Genomic DNA, 16,682 nt, shown 5'->3' with positions numbered 1-16,682 from the left:
TTGCCATCTTTGGGCACATCAACACAGCCACATCCGTGAGGGCCCCCCAGAACCTTTTGGAGGAAGAGGGAAGGGGGCCCTGCACCTGTCCTGGCTGCATCCATGCCATGGCTGCGCCAGACGTGACAGGCACGCACGGGTGAGTCAGGGAAAGAAATGCCACAACACCCCCTCGCAGCAAACATTGCTCATACCTGAGCTCAGAACATGCCCTTCCAGGGAGGGAATGGCATGGCTCTGCCTGCTTTTCTAACACCTATCCAAAGGGGCTCTAGCCACCTACACGTACAGATCACCACTGAGTTCTACAGAGCTTGTCGGGGGCGAAGCACTGCCTTGCTCTAATCCGTGCTGCAAAGCACTGCCAGCAGCGTGCCCAGCCTGGAGAGGCTGGCAGGAGCCAGGCGGCCACAGGAGCAGGAACTGAGCACCCTGCACACAATACACGAGGTTCTTTTTTAGGTAGGTGTGTAATCTGAAATTAATGCCTTGACACACAGACATGCCTACGCACAACCAGGGCTGCTCACTGCTCTGGCTCCTCCTCGGTCCCAGCAGTGCTCAGCAAGCTCTCACACCTGTCCTGGCCATGTGCAGATCCCCTTTTTCCTGAGCCATCTCTAAGCCTTCCCAGGTTGTACGATGGAATAATTTTTTAAATTATTTGACTCACTGCAAGCAGCTCAGATTTGATACCGTGCAGTGCCTGACAAGGCAGGGAACTGGGGACAAGTCACTACTCAAATGAACTCAAAACAAAGATCTATGAAAAAAACAGGGGCTTTGGAGCCAGTAAAAAGCTGGGATTCCACACAAAAGCCCTCAAGTCATCTCATGTGCAAACCCTTAATGCAACCTCTGCCTGTGACCCAGCTGTGTGTGGCAGCTTCTGCCTTTCTCAATAGGCTGCAAATTTCAGCACAACATTTCAACATAACAGCCAGCAACGATAAATTAAGGGAAACACAGGATTCAAATACATTCTCCCTTTGGTCTTCTTCAGACAGCAAATCGCATCTCAACTAAAAGCCTGAGATGGTAGAAAGCCACAGCAAAGCAAAGCTACCAAAGAATTCCACCTGCCAGACAGCAACACCAATTTACACAAAGCACCTGGCCTCGTGTTCTTTCACCAATAAATTCTCGATTTTAACTAAAAAAAAAAAAAATCCTCAAAATAGGTAATAACTCTGTTATGCAGTCTGTGCAATTTCTGCACACAGGTAGCCACCAAACTAGTTAATCTGTGGTAGGCACCACACTAGTTAACCAGCTCATGCTACATGAGAGGGAAACCCAGTGCTACTACTAAATAATAAAAACTATTATATAATGTTTATAAATACATTTACATACTCTACTCTATATATGGTATTTTTTACAAACCCATAGTAATTTTTAAGTAACAAGCGACAGAGGCAATCTTGGTCTCGATTACCAACATAACACCTTTTTGGTGTCTGATAGCTTGTGCCACTTTTGTCTGGTACAGTAGGCATGGAAAAAACGAGTCCTGCATCTAGATGGAAAAAGCTCAGCACACCAAAGCAGCAGCTTTGGAGCCACGTCCTACATCCTCCTCGGGTTCTGTGAGTTTTCCACCGTGACAGTCTGGAAGAGGAAGCTACAAAATGCAAAATAAATGCCAGAAAACTCAAATTCAGCCTGTAATGGTTCACACTTCCACTGGAGAAAAAGTAAGGAGAAGAGATGTTAAAGAAAACAGTACATTACTAAAAGCCACTGTATTTAGGACTCCAGGTCACACGAGTGTGAACTGCATGAATCCAAAATCATTCTATGTGAAGTACTGGTTGTTGGCAGACAGGTCTCAGAGTAAATGTACTGAGTGACAGTGAACTGACTGCTAGGAAGGGCCCTTCCACTGGCATCAAGGAATCACAAAATCTTCCAGCATGTGCGGGAACAGACCTGCGCACAGAGGGGAGGCTGTCTTTGAAATGTTGTCTGGGCTTGCCAGGAAGTAAATCCCTCTTGCTCTTGGTAGGACATTGTGCATTTCCAACAGGCTTCCACCAAGCACACCATCCTTACTCTGCAAAACAAACACTCAGCTGCTTACCTGAACCGTCAGGAATGGACCTCACAAAGGTGGGAAGCATCTTCACTGCGGCCGTAGGGTTGAAATCCCTGGAGAGGCCGTTCTTCATCTCCCTCCTGAAGCGAGCCATGACGTCCAGCAGCGTTTCGTCGGAGAGCCGCATGGCGTAGAGGTACTTGTCAATCTAGGGGAGACACACAGCACCCCAGCGTGAAGGGCTGCCCTCTCTTTAATTGCAAGGAGAAGTGTGCAGCCCCAGCATGGCCCCTGGGCTCTGGCCAAGCTGACGATACAGCCACACGCTCCATGCCTCATCTTCTGTCTCAAAGTCATGGAGAATGTACAAATCTAAGGCCTCCTGAGGTGAGCTCCATCCCACTGTCTTCCCACAGCACAACGCAGTCCCACATCACTTCGCCTCCTCACTTCCACACAAAACCATCTGCCCACAGCCTCAGACCACCACATCCAGCCCTTGCCCCACTGCTCAGCTCTCCCAACTGTCCATGAGCTAAACAGCTGGAGCTAAAAATCCCTCTTTTGTCACCTTATCCCAGCAGAGGAGATGTGGGTGTCAGGGGTGCTTTGTGTTTAAAGCCTTACATTGGGAAGGACTTGCTACAGTAGTTTCGGGGCTACATCACAGGCTGGAAAATTATTTTTGTGTAGCAGACCATTCTCCCTATCCCACTCCAAAGCTAAAATGACCAGAGGGTCTGTGACTGTGAGCAGATGGTACCTTCCTTCTCAAGACAAAACATCAAATTAAAAGTTGTTGATTTCTCCCTTGAGCTTGCTTTACCTCCTTGGAAAAAGGAGGCAGTTCTAGTTTTCCAACAAAATTGCTTTCCATAATATTACAACCACCTTCACTGTCAGGAAGACTGAGAGATGCTTTGATGCCTGAAAAACACAACATGGCCTTGAGGGGTTCTTGCCAGACACACCTCCCACCCGTTTTACCTCAGCTGCCAGTCTATTCTTGCCTTGTTTCTTTACCTGCCTTGGAAGTTTGGTTCCACAAATGGCTCACTCAGATCGAAGCCACACCTTTGGGATCACTTTGCTTGCAGCTTAGCAAGACAAAAAATAAAGCCCCGCCCATGTTTTCTGTCCTCAGCAAAACTGGAAAAGCCACCTCATTTTAAACCCCAGGCCAGCTCTGTGCCAAGGCTCCCTGTGTCTCCTTGGCTGCTCTGGAAGCCCTGAGAGCAGCTCATCTCCAAGCTGGCATTTAGGTCTTACAAGACCAAGGCCACAAAAAAACACTTTATGCGAAGCGTACGCACACAAGTGCTCCATATACCAGTGACTTTGAGACAGGAAGCGATGAGTAATGCCCTTCACAAAGGAAATGCAATCAAAATCTCATTAAACCCTAAACTGACCATAAAACCAGCACCAATCTAATTGCTCATACAGAAAGTACTCCTGCCCACCCTGCTCAAGGTCTCCCCAAAGACATTATGTCCCTGAGCCAGACACCCTCCTGCCATGACCCAGCACTTAGTCACACAGACAGGCACGGAGAGTGCTGCTGGGCACAGTATCCAGCCTGATCCCCAACCAGGGCTGGGGGCCAGGCAAGCCTGGACCACAGGGGACACAGCCAGAGGCTGCACAAGCTGTGAACTTTTCAATGTCGTTGCTTGCAGAGGAACAATACCATGATTGATAACACCACGATGAAATGAGACCGTGCATTTTCCCCACGAACCGGTGACGTGATGGTGCAGGCGTACAGCTGAAGGGTAGAAGAGCTGAGCTCAGGTTCTCTGCAACACAGGCCAAATGCAAGACCCCAGGGCAGCATCCCCACATCCCTGCCGTGTCCTGTGCCGCCCTCATGGGCCGACAGCCCCTTCACAGCAACGACCACAGCCAGTCACTGGCATCATTTCACTCCAAGAATAAAATCCTGGATGGGATGTGCCCTCTCTGCAGCCCCAAACGCCGTGGGGATGGATGCAGAGGCTGGAGTCTGGCTAAGCAAGGTCTCTCCTTCATGGCAAACCCTGCCATGGTTTTTTTTTTAGCAGAGTGTGTAAAGCCATGATGTCAGAGCATGAGGATACTCCCTCTAAAAGGAGGAGGGGAACCAACCTCTTTTTCAGGCTGAGCTTTCAGCAGCCCACGCTGCCGCTCAGAGGGACGATTCCCCAGATCTCCCAGTGAAAGCTACAGTAAACAGCACTCACAGTCAGACCTCACCGTGCAGTTCATACACCCCTCTACAAAGCCCCACTGCTGCATCCTCCTCCCAAAAGCAGGGCGGAAGGATTCCCGCTCACCGAAAGCCCTGTTGTGAGCGCAGGTTGTGGCGTTTGCACGGTCAGGACTGACGAGCCCATTCTCCCCACCTCTGCCCCTGTGCTGCCCTCAGCAGCGAGGGAAAACGGGAGGGAGGGCTCTTTCTGCTGCCGTGAAAGGCCAATGAGCGCTGCCAGCGCCCTTACATAATTGGGCTGGACGCTCCTGCACGCAGGGAGCACCGCTTTTCATGGCACCCAGGCCATCCATCTCCAGCGCCGAGATTCCCGGGGCGGGGACACTGAGCCTCTGCTTGAAAAAAGTCACTCCTACGTGTTACAGCTTCCAAAACCACGAAAAACTAAAAAAAAAAATTAAAAAAATTAAAAATTGGCAGGTTTTTTTTTCTCCCTGGCGGGAAGAGGGTTAGTCATTCCAGCAGTGTGGCAGCAAGGGACTAAGTGCAGCCCTCCAAGGGAAAACTCCCAGCAAACAGCCATAAATAACTTGAGGCGGGGGGAGCTGGAGGCTGGATTATGGGATGGAGGTTTAATAACTCCCTGCTCTGCCGGCAATAAAAGCCGATCACAAAGCAAATCTCAGCCGTATGCACGGGGAAGCTGTGGAAAGGCTGCCCAGGACAGACAGGAGCAGACCCACGGCCCCACTGGGTGCCAGCCCTTCCCGGGGGATGGCAGAGGGCAGGAACAATTTGAGACAGACCAGGAGCAGAAAACACTCCTTTATTTAGCTGCCACCTCAGAGTCACCCTCCGAGGAAGGGCATCTCCCCAGACTGCCACTTTTTGCCTCCAAAAGCTCAATCACTTTTTTTTCTCTTTTTCTCAAAAGAGACCAAAACAAACCAGAGACAGGATCTGTGAGCAATTTTTTTAAAACCAGGATGTCATTGTCTGAACCACATTCACGTAATTTTTCCCGGTCACATAGGAAAGATGCAGTTTGTACTTGGGGAAAAGAAGTTTCCGAAAATCCAGCCACTGCAGCAGTTGTGAATAATTATAAATGAAACAGGCAGCACCAAAGGCTTAAACCTAAGGGCCATTTCTCAAACACATACCTTCATCCCCAGATACTGACAGCCGTCAGTGGTATCCAAGAAGAGAGCACTCCCAAAAAAAATTTCGGAAATCATTAGCGCCTATTTTACTGACACAGACTTCATGCCAAAACCCTTCACCATGAAAACATTTTTCTGCAGAGCTAATCATACTCCTTTCAGCATGAGGAAGATTCATCAGGAGTCAAAGCAGGTTAAAACAAGTAGTTTAGACATTTTGAAATTGTTTGTGCTTACTTATGATTTATCAGATGAGTTCCTAAAAAGCCTTTATAGGGGTGGGTCACCAATACAGGGCTCTTCTGGATACTAGTTGTTACATTTTATACTCCATTCCATCACAAGTTTTTTTCAAGATTAAACATCTACATCTCACTCCTGGATCGCAAGATCTTTTTCTTCACTCCGGTAAGACAACAAAAACATATTGTTCCCCTGGCAGACAGAAACCAGGCAACACCTAGAGGCTCCCTTTGCCGGGGCCAGCTATGGCAGGTACAAACCTGTTGGGAACAAAAGGCAGTTTTACAAAGCTCTGGGGCCAGGGGCACAGCTGCCAGGAAGGCTCCGTGACTCCCTTATCCCCCAGGATGGGAGTCAGCTCTTGAGAGAAATCGGGGCCACAGCTGAGTTGGGGCCAAGTCCCCTGTCTGAGCGAGGATGCTGAGCACGGGCTGCTGTCCCCGGAATGCCACCAACATTCAGGAAACAGATGTCTGCAAAAACATCTGGATGATTTGAGCTGCTTGGACCACATGTATTCACACAGTACAGGCCATCACGCACTGCCAGCTTCCTGCTGCACACTAAGATGACATGGATGCGCCATTACAAGTGGTTTCACTGGAAAATGCTCCCTTTGCAAGGGCCACAAGGTTCACACCATGAACAGCCCCTTCCTTCAACTCTACACTTCCACCCTGCCAGGACTCATCTAGAAAAACACTCAAAAATGACAATTTTTTTAAAAGCCACACTGAAACTTAAGGGGGTACACACAAGCCAAGCAGAACCAGCACAGAAGCACTGGTTCTTAGGTGCAGGTTATCCCTTTCAGGGCCTGAAACCACCAGCCCCATCCATGCCCCTCCACAGGCTTCCCACCGTAGAAAGGCAGCTGCAGAGCATTACCAAGATGGGAATTTTAAAAAAGAAGGGAAAGGAGGTCACAAGAGAAGAAGAATGTCCAGCTTTGGCTCGTTGGTACTTTTAACCCGTTCACAGCCCTCCTGTGACCCACAGCAGCATCCTGAAGGTGACCTGCCAGCTGTGCCACCACACGCTGAGCCGACGGCTGTGACGGAGCAGCGAGGCAGAGGAGCACCTCTGGATGGACCAGGAGGCAGAGGCATCCAGGAGCCCCACGGGGCAGCACGGAGAGCAGGGACAACGCCTTGGTTGGCAGCCCTCAGCCACAGGCACGTACCAGCAGAAAGTGCTGCTCCCCCGGAAGCAGGGAGGAGAGGGAGGGACCTGAAATGAAGCCGAGCAGGCACGTATGCCTAGGAGCGGCACACTGATGGAGCACAAACCGGGATACTGATGGAGCACAAACCGGGATACTGATGGAGCACAAACCGGGATACTGATGGAGCACAAACCGGGATACTGATGGAGCACAAACCGGGATACTGATGGAGCACAAACTGGAATACTGATGGAGCACAAACCTCACGAGCAGCACGCCGAGATGGAGCAAGAGCACTTTAGCCCCACGGGGAAGCAAGGAATGGAGCCCACCAGCTCCCAGCAGCTGCGGGGCAGCAGAGCCTCTGGCTGCCACACACATCCTCCCTCCACAACTGAGGAGGCTCAATATCCGTTGCAAAAGGACACAAACAGGAAAAGATGTCTTACACCCTCTAAAAACAGTAGCCTGCTTTTTTGACTTTTCAAATGGGTTTTATTTTTTTCTTCCCTTTTCCAGACAAAACCAGCTTGATCCATAAGAATGCTTTACAGCTCCCTGGCCAAATGGTTTCCCATACTGTCAGACAATAGCAGCCCCATGGTGCCAAAGCAGCCTGCAATAAATAACCCCCAGAGCATAGCAGTTTCCCTGTGCCTTCCCCACCGCCTTTCTGCCGCCCCTCGGCCACCACACACACTCGTGCTTATCTTGGCCTTCTAAATATAACACACCCAGCGAGACAGAGAAGGCCCTAGCCAGGCATGCACGCCCGGCAGCAGCAGCAGCAGCAGCACTCACAAATCCTGCAGGAAAAGGAGCACAGTGGGCCTGGGCAACAGGAGAGGCACGGACGTGGGGCCAGGAGGTGCAGAACACTGCAGGCTGAGCGCAGCCTTGGCTCCTCGCGAGAGCCGCTGGGCGGAAAAGCAAAAGACCCAAAGCACGGAAGGAGACGTGGAAACCATTGGAAGCTGTGTCGGGATATCTCCGAGGGAGGAGTGGGCACGGCTGAGCGTGTCTCCAGTGGGTCAGGGTGGGTCACCCACACAGTGGAGCTGAGGTCTGCCCAGGCACAGCCAGAAGCCCAAAGAGATGAGGTGCTCTCCTCCCTGCTGGGGAGATTCTCAAGCCCCAAGAACACTAAAAATCAGTACTACTAATGCTGTCACTGAGGCTTTCCTGAAATATTTTAGGGATGCCTTCAGCCACACGCCCAGGTGGGTCACACGGCACCACCTGAGGAGGTGGCAGAGGGGAAGCCTCTCTTTCCTGACGTCAGCCCGACTCACCGACATTTGCAATTATTTTCCCAATTCGTGTCCCCACATCCTAGCCCCAGGCTCCCCGCTCCCTACAGCTCTGCAATGTGCTCAGCCAGGACCTAACTGCCATGTTTTTATTTATCCTGTGCTCCGCACCCTTTTCCTTGTGGCAGTGCTCGATCCCAGGGCTGTGCCAACCACACAGCAGCAACCACCTAATGCTGGAGGAAAAGAAGCCTATAGAAATGCTTCTTTCTAAGCACAACTGACAACCATTTCCTGTAAATTCCGATCCTGCAGCGGCACATAATTCAAAAACTACCTGCTCCTCGCCTGCTGGAGTGGGGATGCTTCCAGGCATCCTTGGAAAGAAGGGGAAATCCGCTTCCCCCCCTTTCCGGGGATGCTGGTGCCTACGAAAAGCCGGAAAAGCCATCACCCCCACCCCTCATTGCCAAAGCCCCCCAGGTCCTGCCTGACCGGCCGCTGTGCATCCATCACCCACACCCTACTCCCACCTCCGCCGGCGATGCTCTGGAGGGTTTAAACCCGGGGTTATCCCTCCTTTCTCCCGCAGCTGGGTGGCTCTGGGGAACAAAGCAACGAAACCAACGTGCGGAGAAAAAAATACTTAAAATATTTTTAAAAACAATTTAAAAAAAAACCAAAACCACCAAGCGGCGTGGGCGGGGGGCGGCCCTCGGCCGGGGGATGTCCATCTGACCTTTTTGACCTGGTCCTCCTTCAGCTCCGTGAAGTAGTAGGCCAGGAGCTGGGCGGCGATCATCCTGCCGGCTGCAGCAGCGGCTCCGCGCACGCAGCGATGCGGGGCCCGGGGATGGCCGCGCCGAGCCGCGCCGAGCCGAGCCCAGCGCCGCCCCTTCCTCCTCCTCCTCCTCCTCCTCCTCCTCCGGCCCGGCCCGGCCCCGCCCGGGTGCGCGGCGGCTCGGCGCTCTGCCGGCCCGGAGGAGGAGGAGGAGGAGGAGGGCAGCGCCCCGCTGTCACCCGCAGGAGCTCCACAGCAGCCATGGAGACGGGCTGCTGAGGGCATCCCTGAGGGGGGAAAAAAGGAAAAAAAGAAACAAAAAACCCTTCTTGGTGGCCAAGGCCAGTGGAATCCTGGCCTGTGCCAGGGATGGTGTGGGCAGCAGGACCAGAAAAGGGATTCTGCCCTGTACTCAGCACTGCTGGGGCTGCACCTCCAGTGCTGTGTCCAGTTCTGGTCCCTTGGATTCAGGAGGGTGCTGGAGCGTGTCCAAAGGCAGTGGAGCTGGGGAAGGGTCTGAAGCACAAATCTGATGAGGAGCAGCGAGCGGCTGGGGAAGCTGGGGTGTTGAGCCTGGAGAAGACGGGGCTCAGGGCTACCTTCTCTCTCTACAGCTCCCTGGCAGGAGGCTGCGGCCACGGGACGAGAGGACACAGCTTTGAGCTGTGCCAGGGGAGGTTTACGTTGGGCATTAGGAGGAATTGCTTTATGGAAAGGGTGATTAGACATTGGAACGGGCAATGGGCTGCCCAGAGAGGTGGTGGAGTCGCGTTCCCTGGAGAGGTCTAAGGAAAGATTGGGCATGACACCTCATGCTGTGGTTCAGTTGACACGGTGGTGTTCGGCCTAGGTGCCCTCAGGCACACGGTGTGATTCTTACAGTGATCCTGTGCAGGGCCAGCAGTCAGACCCCACGATCCTCGCGGGTCCCTTCCAGCTCAGGATATCCTATGATTCTATGATAATACGCTGATGGAGAGGGCTCCTCCTCCCCACGTCTGCCGCCCACAATTTTGCCATCTTGGAGCACATTCCCCTGCACCCCAAGGAGACATCCGCCACCATGAGGGCTCTGAGGGCCCACACACACATAAGCAAAGTGACACAGGGCCCCTCCAAAAAAAAAGCTGGAGGCCAAATGCAGATGTCAAGCGACACATGTCAGCAGCCCATGGGGCTCTTGCCCACACCCTGTCCATGCACAGGGACAGGAACACACACCCTGCAAAGGAGGAGGTGTGATTTGCATACACATTGTTTACCACACTATAAGCGGTTAAAAATCTGCCTCTTGAATTTCCGGCTTCCTTTTTAGTGCTGCTTTAATTAAATGGCTTCACTGGCCAAAATCAAGAGCTGCTTTGGCAGACACATCCTCCTTCAGACTGCCCTAGTCACTGCAGGCAGGGTGGGCAGGGTTTCCTTCTCTGGCTCCAAGCTCAGAGAGATTTTCATCACGCATTTCACTGCTCTGCACCTGTTACTCCTGCTCATTTGCTTGGCCAGCTGAGGAGCAAAGGTGGCCATGCTCCCTGGCGCAGCCAGGCTGCCTCACTGCAGGCACAGGGCCCTGCCACCAGCACAGCTGGAGCTCACAGCTGGAGCCCACAGGCGGCACAGGGACGTGGGGCTCAGCTGAATCATCCCAGTGTCCTGCAATGTCACCTAATCCCTTACGCAGACCGACCGAGCTCTCCCACAGATGTAATTCCCTGCTCAGTCACGCTCCTCCTCTGCTGCCGGTCAGAAACTATCTTTAATTCCCAGCCAGGCTTGCTCCTGTTTTCAATCCATCTGTCATCTGCTAAGCCTTGTCTTTCATCTGAAATCACTCTCCTCACTCCTGGGTGTTCACTTTCTATAAATACTCTGGAAGTAACCCTACACATTCACAGCTTTTGCTTCTCTAGGTGAGACAGACTTGGCTCTTTTTGGTCTGAATGCTGCCTGATACTGCCCAGTTCCCACAGGATTTATGTTAGTGGAGCTGCCTCTACGTGTGGTTTACAAGTGCTACTATCTATCTCCTCCTGCTCAGACACCCCAAACACCACCTACATGCACAATACTCCCCTCAGTTACCTTGCTGCAGGAATGCTTGTTCATTTAAAACACCTGGACACAAACTTGAGTGGTTTTCAACTAATCTTTGACCAAATAAAAGGAATTCAAAGCGTCCCCTCTGGCTCTCAAGGAATTTGAATCAGACAGCTAAAATACTCACAGTGGTCTTCTCTTTAACATGACACCTGTTGCAAGAACATGCAAGAGGAGGACGTTTGTTTTCTTTGTCTGCCAAAATTGTGACTTAGAAGTGAATTCAGAATGTCATAGATCACTAAAGTGGCCTTTGGCTCCCTGATCATTTGTATTATAACATATTTCCAAACTCAGAAACAACAGTCTCAGGTTTCCTTTAGGCTACAAGAAGCAAAAAGTAAGTTCAAAACATCACTAGACAATCCCTCTTGGTTGTGTGCAATGAAAATAAAACCCGCACACATCACAACCCCCCAGATACATTAAAGAATTAAGTCTACACTAGTGCAGGAGGGGTTTCATGTGACAAAGTCAAAAGCAATTAAGAGATGGTTTAAAAAGTATTACAAATAATTGGGTTTGTCTTCAGTTGTTGAGCATAGCATTCAGGAAAAATGAACTTGACACAGTAAAAGCCACTGAAGAAAATGTAACAGTCCATCCAAGGCAAGAGAGCTGCAATATTTAAATGTGTGGTATTTTTAAACTGCTCCGTGCAAGGCTAGGAGCACATGACCAGCGTTGATGCTGTAACCAGCACTGGGATGAATGATCTTCCCCCCTGCCAGGGAGCTGGAAGGGCAGCCAGCTATCCCTATGGACACCCCAACCCTTGGCAAGCCCCCTTGCACTGCCAGGCCAGCAGTGAGGCCCAGGTGTTGTTCTGGGGGGCCCTGGGAGGAGCTGTGCACAGGCTGCCAGGCAGAGCAACCAGCTCTTCACTTCTGTGAGTCTCCTACTGCCACAGCATCCAGCCCTGGGCTCTCCCTTCTGCTTTACTGCAAGAGATCAATTCAGCAGCCAATTAATTACCAGCATCTCAGGTACTCTGCCAGCCACCCAGCAGGCTATTTTGAAAGCCACTGTCCTTTAAGACAAATTACTGGAGGCTGAACGTGACACCTGATGACTTGCAGCTATTTTCATTGAGCTCTAATCTTATTGGCCCCATTTAACGCTACACAAGTGTTTCAGCTGACTGAAGTAATTCTGTGAATCAGCTCTCCTGGATGTGGGTAAGATTTTTTTCCCCCCCCTTTGCCTATTTCTTCATTAAATGTTCACTGCTCTATACAAGTCTGCATTCCAACTGAACTGTACAATGAGGGGATTTTATTGTTTAAATCTTATCACATCATTTTGATGTACACAGCCGATAGATGTTTTCTACTTTTGTAAGAAAAAAATAAAGTTGTAGTTGTGTTTGCTGGGTTTTTTTTTAGGTGTCTGGAAAATGCTCAATCCCCTTTTCTCCCACATTACATTTTCCTTTCATAGTTCTCAAAGCAAAGTGAAAGAAAGCAGCATCTCTAATAAACACTAAGTTCCCAGTTTGTGACAGCAATTCTGACCGAGGAGGGAGAGCTCCCATTCCAGGGTAGGAAACCAAGTGCTTGCACAGAAGAAATCACCATTCCTTTGTGCTGAACATAATGCAGAAGCTACGAAGAAAATCTAAAAGCAGCAGATAGATCAGTTTGATGAGCAATTCAGTTGAACTAGTTTAACCACATTGTATGCAGTTCCACCTTGCCAGGGGGCACAGCAAGCAGGCACTACCACACAGCCAGCCAGGATGCTTTCTCTCATGTTTTCCCTATGAGAAAAGCAGATTAGCTAGGAATGCCTTGAGGGGAGCTCATTCCATGCATGGGAAAGGCCATTCCATGTGCGGACAGAGCACTGTACACCTACAAAGCGGTTTCTATGCTCCTGGTACGGCATTCCAGGAGTATGTTTCCAAAAGATGTTTAAGGCAGGGAGACTAACAAGGGGTTGGGCCCATTCTTCTGGAGATGCTCCAGGGGAAGGGTGAGCTACTTTTTAATGAAGTCCCCTGTAGGAGATGGAAAGATAGAAACTTCCACAGATACTGAAGGGTTTGATTTGCAGCCTTGGAAGAAGCTTGGATTGATGTAAAAATAAAAGTACACAAACATTAAGCAGAAAAATTATAAACTTATATTTCTAGAATTGTAAGTAAGAATATGCCTTAAGTAAGAGCTACTGAGTAAGATAGTGAAGAGTTTTATAGTGTAGTGATGTAATTGTATAGAGTAAGCTAAGAGTTCAGATGGTATAATAGAGACATGTGTGTGTAGGTGTAATAGTAGCCCAGTGGATAAAAGTATACATAGTGCAGCAGAATTAAGTAAAGGTGATAGGTTAGAAAAACAAAATAAAATTTGTAGCAACTTTTCATTGGATTAGAATGTTATATGTTGCCTTGTAACGAAAAAACTTGTGACTACTTTGAGCTATGGCCGACTTCTTACTCCTCTAAAATCCCCCAGCCTTTGAGGCTGATGTTTATCTGAGCAATAAATCGTTTTTAGCCCAACAGAAGTCCCATCCCTTCATCAAGGCATCGATAATACTCCCCCACCTTTGGAAAGGTTTTAGCACCGCTCACCACACTGAGCATTTCAGGGCTGAAGACGCTACACAGGCCTGTGGGTTTCAAGACTTAAATCCCTCCAGAGACAAGGCAGTATTTCTGTAAGGTGTGAACTAAGCAATTAAGGATCACAAACAGCCACGTCTAGACCCTCGACTCCGGCCATGATGAGAGGACAGTGGAGAAGGAAGCATATCCAGCAAAGGAGGAGTGTTTACTGATTCACATGGGAACACTCCCAGGGCAGATGGAAGTGCTCTGTGCCTCAGCTCCCCATACCTGAGCATCAGTCAGCTGTGTTGGCTTTTATTTCTTTAACCAGTTGCTGTTCTTCAGCATCAGAGGGGTGCAAAAAGCATGGCCCCCACAAAACCAAGACAACCAGAAAGCAGATAAACACAAGCCCCAAACTCATGGCTTACAATTAAGCCCCATTATTTGGAAGGTCTGGATGATCATTCTTTCTCAGCCTCTTAGTAATTGCAAGGTTCGTTAAGCTGGGAACAAACCAAATTACTCCAAATTTAGTTAACTGCTACTTCCAAAAGCTATGGGTTGCCTGAGCAATCCTGCAAAGGACTTCCCACCTCTGCACATATGTGGGGAGAAGAGGAAACTGCTCCCTGGAGACTCACCCCCACAAAACCTAACCTCTAGCTCCTGTGCTGCACAGCAGAGCTACTCTGTGCTGCTTTCCAACCCACTGAGGTTTTCCAGCTCAGGTCCAGCCTGCTGACATCCCTTGGCACCTGGCAGGCAAGTCCACTCACTTTGCTCTTCCCTTACACACCAAAAGTGAAACGCAAGCGCAATCCAAACAAAGTGATCTCTTTCTTTTTTCCCTTCCTGGCCTAGATATTCACCACTGCACCTTCTTTCTCTCCAGTGTCAGAAATACAGCTGGTTTTACATCACTGCAAAGGAAAGCAATAACAATTTCAGTTTTCTGACTCAGCCTGGGCCCCGCACCAGTTAAACATTTTTTTTCCATTGAGGCGAGAACCGCTGCATCAAGCAAGCATTTTTTATAGTGCATTGGTAGTAAGTCATTATTGCAGCTCATATACCTATGAATCAGACCATACACACATATATTTACATGCAAACAGAAATATATCAACAAACTCAATTTGCAAGGCAATGCAAGAGCATTTGTGTTAGGGGGATGAACCCAACGTCAATGAACTGCCTTTCCTGACCAGAAACATTTGTTTCATTTCACAAAACATGTCTTGACTCCAGCAAACTGAAATGAGCACAAGTGCCGATTTCTTATATCTACTAAATGTCCAATGCTAGTAAACAATGTTAAAAGAAATGATGCTGAAAAAAGGGCAAAAAATAGAGTGCAAATTTCAAAAGCAGCAAGTTTGAAGTATTTTCAGTTGTTTGATTCAAATGTTATTTTCAGAAGAAGCAGTTCAATACCAGCTAAAGGATGGCTGCATAACCAGCAACTCACTTAAGTGATAAGGCAGTCACAACGATTTAAACAAAGGAAAATATAACCTAATTTACTGTACTATATGGAGACAGTTTTCCTAAAAATGCCTTCAGCCCCTCACAGATCACTGAGCTCATTTATCAAAGTTTAGCTCTAACACACCTACTGTGTGGGAAGGCTTTCAAAAACAAAGCCAGTCCTTCAGCCCTGCAAGAAGCAGTCAGCCTCAGCAGAGAGCTGGTGTCTGTGCACCGTCCCAGGCAGGTCTGAATGGCAGGGTCCAAACCTTGAGCTGCTGTTAAAGGGCACTGTTGTAAAGTGCCCTTTGCCAGCACTGCACCTTTGCCATGTGAGCAGCGAATCCATAACCTCGTCCTCTCAGCACAGGGAACACCACCTGCCCCCCTTTTGTGGCTTTCCACCAACTCCAAGCAAGGTGACACTTCTTAACCCAGCCTAAGAGCACAGTTTCCACAAAGGATACACATTTCTCCTTCATCCAGCATTTGATGCTGGCAAAAATCAGTTTGTATCGCAAGTCCCAGACCCACAGAAGTGCCAGTGTGAAAAATGCATATTTTATGATTGGCTTTTCGCAAATATTAAATTGAATACTATATGTATTATGTTATATCGATTAGAAGTACTGTATTAACATTTTAATAGTATGGTATATGTAGTTTTGTAGTTAAAATAGAGCCTATGTATGTGGGGTTTTTTTTACTACCTCAAGCAAGAGATGAGATAATGAAGAAACTCTTCACACAGAGATGACAATGATGGGGGCCCATAAAGAATTACTGCCTCCTCATTGGAAAAGACAAACATTCTTCCACCTTCTCTCCGTCTTTATGGAACCACCAGGATTAAGGGGAAGAAGTTGACAAAAACCAGAAAAGTTCTTAATTTGCAAGGAATTTATGCATCATGTATGAGATGTATGAATATGCAACAGGCTACTGCTTTTAAAGATTATTCCTTTGTTCACAAGGCATGCTTATCGGGCTTAAGTGCCCGAGAGCATCCGGACGTCCGTAATTCTTTGCTTTTTATTGTCTTGTAATTGTCCTAACTCTAAATTTTCATTACTCTAATTGTATTACTATTTTTATGACTATTTTATTATTATTAAACTTTTAAAATTTTAAAAACCAAGTGATTGGCGTTTATAACAGCCAGCCATAATTGCCAAGGCCTCAGGTTTGTGCTCCTTTTCCAGCAAGCCCCAGTGTAAGGTACAGTCAATATTCAATAGTCAGAGCCCCCCAAGGCCAGTCAATATTCTCGGCACACGGGGTTCTCCCCAGCAGCTCAAGGCCCTCCACCCCTCAGCCCAGCAGGGCGTAAAGCAGGTACTCACTCGGCACAGTGGGGAGCAGCAGGAGCCAGGGACATCCACAGCAGTGGGCTCCTTCCGTGTGGCCATAGCAGGAGCACCGCTTGTTATGTCACATGGTCATCACAGGGCACTGCCAGCAAAAAGAGAGGCAGAATTGTAGGTTGTCACACCTCCCTCCACAGCCTCGAGATGTCTCTGGAAGCCACACGCCGCACAGACAGGTGCTCTCTTAGAAACCCCTCCAGCAGCTGCCGTACAGCAGATGCACACCCAGAGCTAAAATCACCCCAAGAGAGAGAGGAAACTGGGGACATATGGGCTATGGACCACAGGTGTGACCCAGAAGAATGGTGGAAACAGGGAACATGTCAGCTAGGCACTGGCCCTCACATAGCCCCAGGGTACAGTGGT

General features: G+C 49.2%; 1 protein-coding gene across 2 annotated transcripts in view; it reads right to left on the bottom strand.

Annotated features, from left to right (window-relative positions):
* HK1 (hexokinase 1) overlaps positions 1-16,392 on the bottom strand; it is a 44,349-nt gene extending 27,957 nt beyond the window's left edge. Inside the window, exons 1-3 of one of the 2 annotated variants that reach the window (XM_068196917.1) lie at positions 16,293-16,392; positions 14,352-14,402; positions 2,084-2,246 (exon numbers count right to left, since the gene is read on the bottom strand). In XM_068196917.1, coding sequence (XP_068053018.1) covers positions 2,084-2,225 — 142 coding nt within the window. In that variant the 5' untranslated portion in view covers positions 2,226-2,246; positions 14,352-14,402; positions 16,293-16,392. Of the gene's footprint in view, positions 1-2,083; positions 2,247-8,789; positions 8,968-14,351; positions 14,403-16,292 lie in introns of those variants that run through there. The other variant, XM_068196916.1, reaches the window with a different exon arrangement.
* Positions 16,393-16,682: the final 290 nt, after the last annotated feature.

The sequence above is a fragment of the Anomalospiza imberbis genome, chromosome 8 (genome assembly GCF_031753505.1).
Source record: "Anomalospiza imberbis isolate Cuckoo-Finch-1a 21T00152 chromosome 8, ASM3175350v1, whole genome shotgun sequence".
Classification (NCBI taxonomy): domain Eukaryota; kingdom Metazoa; phylum Chordata; class Aves; order Passeriformes; family Viduidae; genus Anomalospiza; species Anomalospiza imberbis.
Note: the sequence above shows the minus strand (reverse complement) of the source record. Positions and strands in the feature narration are given on the sequence as shown.